Raw genomic sequence first — 5,318 nt, 5'->3', positions numbered from 1 at the left:
GCCTTTTCAGAACACCAAAACTGCCACAACTTTTGCAAACGGACTCCGAATTCGATGAAACCAAGTTTGTTGGAAAGCTAGCGACAAGGGCTAACACAATCTTCAAAGAAATATCAATAAGAAGCAAATGAAAAGGCCCATAAGAAAATGGTGAGAACCCTTCCTCGGAAAAGACCGGTAAAACCTCCAACACCGAAAACATCATAGAAGATGCATGCGAACTCCGTTTTCGATGAACTCAAGCTTGTCATCAAGATGACCATAAGCTCTAAGACTCACAAAGAGAACCAAACAAGAACCAAGAAAGATGATGCAAGGATGCAATGGTTTGAGCTCTCTACTAACGATACGATCAAGCTACCAACTTGAGAGCCCCCCTTGATAGTACGGCAAACGATCCTATAACCCGGTCTCCAAACTACCACCATGAGACCGGTAAAATAGAAAACCTATCAAGGGCAAACCTTTGCCTTGCACATGGTCCACTTGAGCTAGATGATGACGATCTTGACTCCCTCAAGTTGGACCACCTTTCTTGATTGTGTTGGCTCGATGAAGACTAGATGATTGCTCCCCCATAGTCCACTATGGGTGAGCCACTCTTCGGCACATCTTCACAAGTCCATTGTCACCACAATGGACGGCAAGCTTCAAGCACTTGATCTCTTCGCGATGATCCACTTGAACTTGCACACGGCAATCTTGATGACGATCACCACTTGATGTCATCCTCTCCATGGGTTGAGTGATATCTTCCTCTTGACACAAGCCCATGAACACGTACCTAACCCCACGTAGAACTCTCACATAGACCATGGGTTAGTACACAAAGCACAATGGACAATGCTTACCAAACCATGGGATCACTTGATCCCTCTCGGTACATCTTCTACGCTTTGTGAGTTGATCAACTTGATTCACTCTTGACTTAGTCTTGATCAACCTTGAATCTTTCCAACTCTCTTCATTTGGATGATGTCTTGAAGGTAAACATGAATGATCACACAATCTTCTTCTTCAAGACATGCTTGCAATAAGCTCAACTCTCACATGACCAAGCTTTGGATAATTCCTTAATAGCACCTTGGTCAACACAAACTCTCCTTGAAACCAACACATGTACTCCAAGAAAAGCCTATGGACAAAACCTTCAAATATAACTCAAGGCAACCATTAGTCCATAGAGATTGTCATCAATTACCAAAACCAAACATGGGGGCACCGCATGTTCTTTCAGTTATGCATGCGTGCGCAGCTACCACTTTATTCTCTTAGAGATTAAGCTTGAGCAGCGACTAGTAACCGTATTAGACTCGAGACGAAAAGATCCCCAGGAGTATGCGAACACGACTGAGATGCTCCAGAAGTAAGTTCAATCGATCATTATCGCACTATATCGGCCACTTTGTTCATTTCATGATATCAAGTAATTATTTTCTTTGTCTGGCAAGGTTTGGAAAGAGTTCACCGCAATTTCTCCGGGACTGCCTACCGAGCTAAAATTTAAACACCCGAAAGTAAGTACTACTACCTAGTTCCGCGCATCTCCCATTGATTCTAGCTAGTTTCATCAATACCATGTAGCATGCTTGCTTATCAGTTTGATTGACCTCTATTTCTCGTAAAGTGCTTGTGGCAGGAACCCAGGAATGATTTCTGTGGATACTACGTTTGCGAGTTCATCTACAACGAGACGACCAAGAATAAGCGGGGCTACTCTGAAAAACAATATGAAGTGTGTAAGCAAAATTATTCACAATTTTATTTTATTACCATCATTTGTGTTGAGTTTCATTCATACACATGTATTGACCTTCTTCTTCGATTTAGATCTGGCAGATGCGGGATGATCTCCTACCACAGGATCGCATAAAAGCAATTCAAGAGAAAATTGTGGGATTCTTTCTTGACCACATCATCAATAAAGTCGGAGAATACCATGTGTAACTTGACTTCAGATGTTAGGGATTGTAAGAGATCTTATATTGTATATAAGTAGCTAGTAGTGTCGGATAGATATACGTAAACTTGCTGTTCGATCAATCTCTCGGAGAAGGAGGAGGTCGATCACTTCTCTCTGTATATGTTCATGACGATCTTGTGTACTTAATGGTTTCCTTCATTTGCTTACTAGCTAGTGTGTTGCGAGTTCTCTCTATACGTATAATACGTAGCGTCGACCAAGCACGGAGATAAGAGAGGTCACTTCTCTCTATTAGCTAGCTAACACAATATATGAAACCCCTAAATTAACCCTCCAACCCCCCCCCCTTTAAAAAAACAAAACCCCAGCCCCTGAACTGCTGACGCGTGGATGCTTTTTTGTCCCGGTTGGTGTTACCAACCGGGACTAAAGGCCCTCCTGCCTGAGCTCGCCGCAGCGACCACGTGGAGCCCCATCTATCCCGGTGCGTAAGCGAACCGGTTGGGCTTTAGGCCGACCCTTTAGTCCCGGTTCCAGAACCAGGACAAATGGGCCTCTGGAACCGGGACAAATGTGCCTTTTTCTACTAGTGGTTATTGGAGATCATCTACTTAGTTATAAGAGATAATGCCCCATGCATTAATGCAAGAATTGGTTGCATTTACTTCATTGGGAGTTGGTTTGTGGAACATGAATATGTAGATTAATAATATGAGAAATGAAACAAAAAATACATATGATTTATTGTACTTGATTATTATATAGTTGTAAAAAAGTTTTGAATATAATTAGCATAATAGTATGAAAAGTTTGTTTAAAAATTTTTTGAGAAGAAAAAGCTTGTTTAAATGGATGGTTGCATGTTGTAGTGGGCCTTTTCCATGCATGGTTTGCATATTGTGCTGGTATGCGGACAAAATTGCTTAGCAAGAATCAACTATTTAGTTATAGCAATTCTGAATTTTATAAGCTAAGAAGCCCTTAGATAATTAAAAGAATAGGTTGATCAAATAATAGTTTTATTTGGAAACAATAGAAAGACATAGGAACACGGCAAGATAATTATGATGTTAATATAAGTAACAAAGAATTACAGGAGCAAATTCTTGTACAACAACTTTCATAAGGCGAAGTTGAAAAACAAAATGCCACAACACAATAAAATGAAATAATAAATACAACAAGAGGGGAAAATAATAACATTACAAATGTAATCAAAATAAACATCAATGGAAACCCGAGAAAGCACGAGCTTATTCTCAATCTCAACTGGTTGAAAAACTTGCGATGATGTGATAAGATCAACAAGTTTAGTATGAGTTGACGATGCGACAGTTCCTCCTGATCTCAACAGTGGCACCATCGAAAAAATCGGCCCTGGTCTTGACTTCGATAGAGCCCATCCTTACCATGGCTGCCTTGAACTTCTCCTCCCACACATCATTGTCCTTGGCATTGGCACGCACCGCTGCACTTGTATCATCTGCCGTCATGAGCGCGGCATCTGAATCAAAGAGCACCTCATGGCTAAGGACATTCTTATAGTACTTGTTGTCGACCTTGTTAGGGGTCTTGATGTCCTGCACCACTGTGTTGTCAGTCCCATTGTCTGACTTGCATTGCTCCCGGAGAGAGCTCATTAGCGTGGGGTCCATGTCGGAGGTGCTTGGGTTGAGGCGGTCGGAGAAGGATGAGTTGAAGGATGAGCAATGGGAGATTCCGACGGTGTGTGCACCAGAGAGGGTAACCATCTCGTCGGCAGTCAGCCCCTTGGAGGCGAAGTTGGCCTTGAGCTGGTCCACGGTGCCGAAGGGTGGTGGCAGGTTGGGGAGTGTTTCATTCATGAAAGACACACGTCCATCATAACGGCCAGCTGTCATGTTGAAGTAGACCTTCTTGTTGCTAAGAAAGTAGGTGGCATCACGCCCAGCGAAGGCCAGGACATCAGCGCATGAGACGATGTCGCTCCCACACTCCTTCTCGATTCTAGCCTTGGCGGCATCGATCACCTCGAAGCCACGCAGGCTCAGGTTCGGGACGCCCAACTTCTCTGGTGGGCTGTTGGGGTCCACTTGATCTAGAAGCACGGAGGCATCACAACCCTACAAATAAACCATTAAACACCACACGGACATCAGCCTACATATATTTCATGACACAACAAACATTTATATATGTGAAGGTTCCAGTGTTAAAAAATCTTACCCTGACGAAGCAGTCATGGAAGAAGAGACGGATGAGTCCAGCCTTAATACCGGCGCTGGCATCACGCACAACTTCTCTCACGATGTCTTCCGCGCGAGGGCATGACTTCTTGTAGTAGTCAAACGCGAGTCCTTTGATGGGTGAGCTAGGGGTGGGCGGTGGAGGGCTAGGTGTGTTCGGGGTGTACGGGGGCGGAGGACTTGGGGTAGCTGGGGCGGGTGGTGGAGGGCTAGGTGTGCTCGGGGTGTATGGCGGCGGAGGACTTGGGGTAGCTCGGGTGGGCGGTGGAGGGCTTGGTGTAGTCGGGGTGTATGGTGGTGGAGGACTTGGGGTAGCTGGGGCGGGCGGTGGAGGGCTAGGTGTGCTCGGGGTGTATGGTGGGGGAGGACTAGGTGTAGTCGGGGTGTATGGCGGCGGGGGACTAGTTATGCTCGGTATGGACGGAACAGAGGTGGGATTCCCGTACTCTGCTTGGCAGGTACGCACCGCGCAGCCGAGCAGCGCGATGAGGGTCAGGACGGCGGCAAGCTTGGCCATGGTCGTCGCTAGCTCGGGGGGCTGTTCCTGGTGTTTGTCGTGATCAGCTTGGGTGGACTGATGAGAATACACGCTGCTCTGCCTGCAATTTATAGCAAGCTAGCTCCAAGGGGGAGAGCCTGATCTCTGGATGACAAACGTGGGAGGAATGTTGCCGGAAGTGGCAAGTGGGAAGCGAACGTGGGGAGCACAATGGAGATACAGCTCAAGCAGTTGACATTCTTACCGCGATGTTAGTTGAGCAGCTGCTGGTCCAGCGCATTAGAGATTAGACTGGGCGACAAGGCCATGACTAATCGGGGAATGTTTTGTTATTGCATCGTGTACTGCAAGGGTGATTATTGAAGCGAATTAGATTAGTAGTGGTGGTGGTGGTGGTGTGGTAGTAGTATTTAGCCCAAGGCAGGGCAATGCGGGAGAATGGGAAACTGCCGATCGACTGCACACACGTTTTCCTGGATGAGCACGTACACTCTGGATCTGCGGTGAACTGCTGTCATGGACGGGCCGCAACTAACACACGCCCGGAATGTCAAAGCTCAACTACTAATCAAGTTGCCATCTAGTAGTAATAGACCAACAGTTAACAGCTTGCTCGTTTCAAGCAATTTGACAACTTGGTACGTCCATTATACACGGCACGACAACAGGC

The 5,318-nt window shown here is 45.8% G+C and overlaps 1 protein-coding gene across 1 annotated transcript; it reads right to left on the bottom strand.

Moving 5' to 3' along the window:
- Positions 1-2,969: 2,969 nt before the first annotated feature.
- LOC125553991 (peroxidase 2-like) lies at positions 2,970-4,722 on the bottom strand. Its single transcript, XM_048717625.1, has 2 exons — positions 4,130-4,722; positions 2,970-4,026 (listed from the first exon to the last, which is right to left on the bottom strand). The coding sequence occupies exons 1-2, from the start codon at positions 4,664-4,666 to the stop codon at positions 3,235-3,237; spliced, it is 1,329 nt and encodes a 442-aa protein (XP_048573582.1). The 5' UTR covers positions 4,667-4,722; the 3' UTR covers positions 2,970-3,234.
- Between the last annotated feature and the right edge of the window lie 596 nt (positions 4,723-5,318).

Source organism: Triticum urartu, chromosome 4, assembly GCF_003073215.2.
Source record: "Triticum urartu cultivar G1812 chromosome 4, Tu2.1, whole genome shotgun sequence".
In the NCBI taxonomy this organism is placed as follows: domain Eukaryota; kingdom Viridiplantae; phylum Streptophyta; class Magnoliopsida; order Poales; family Poaceae; genus Triticum; species Triticum urartu.
The sequence above is the reverse complement of the archived record's forward strand: the minus strand, read 5'-3'. Positions and strand labels throughout refer to the sequence as shown.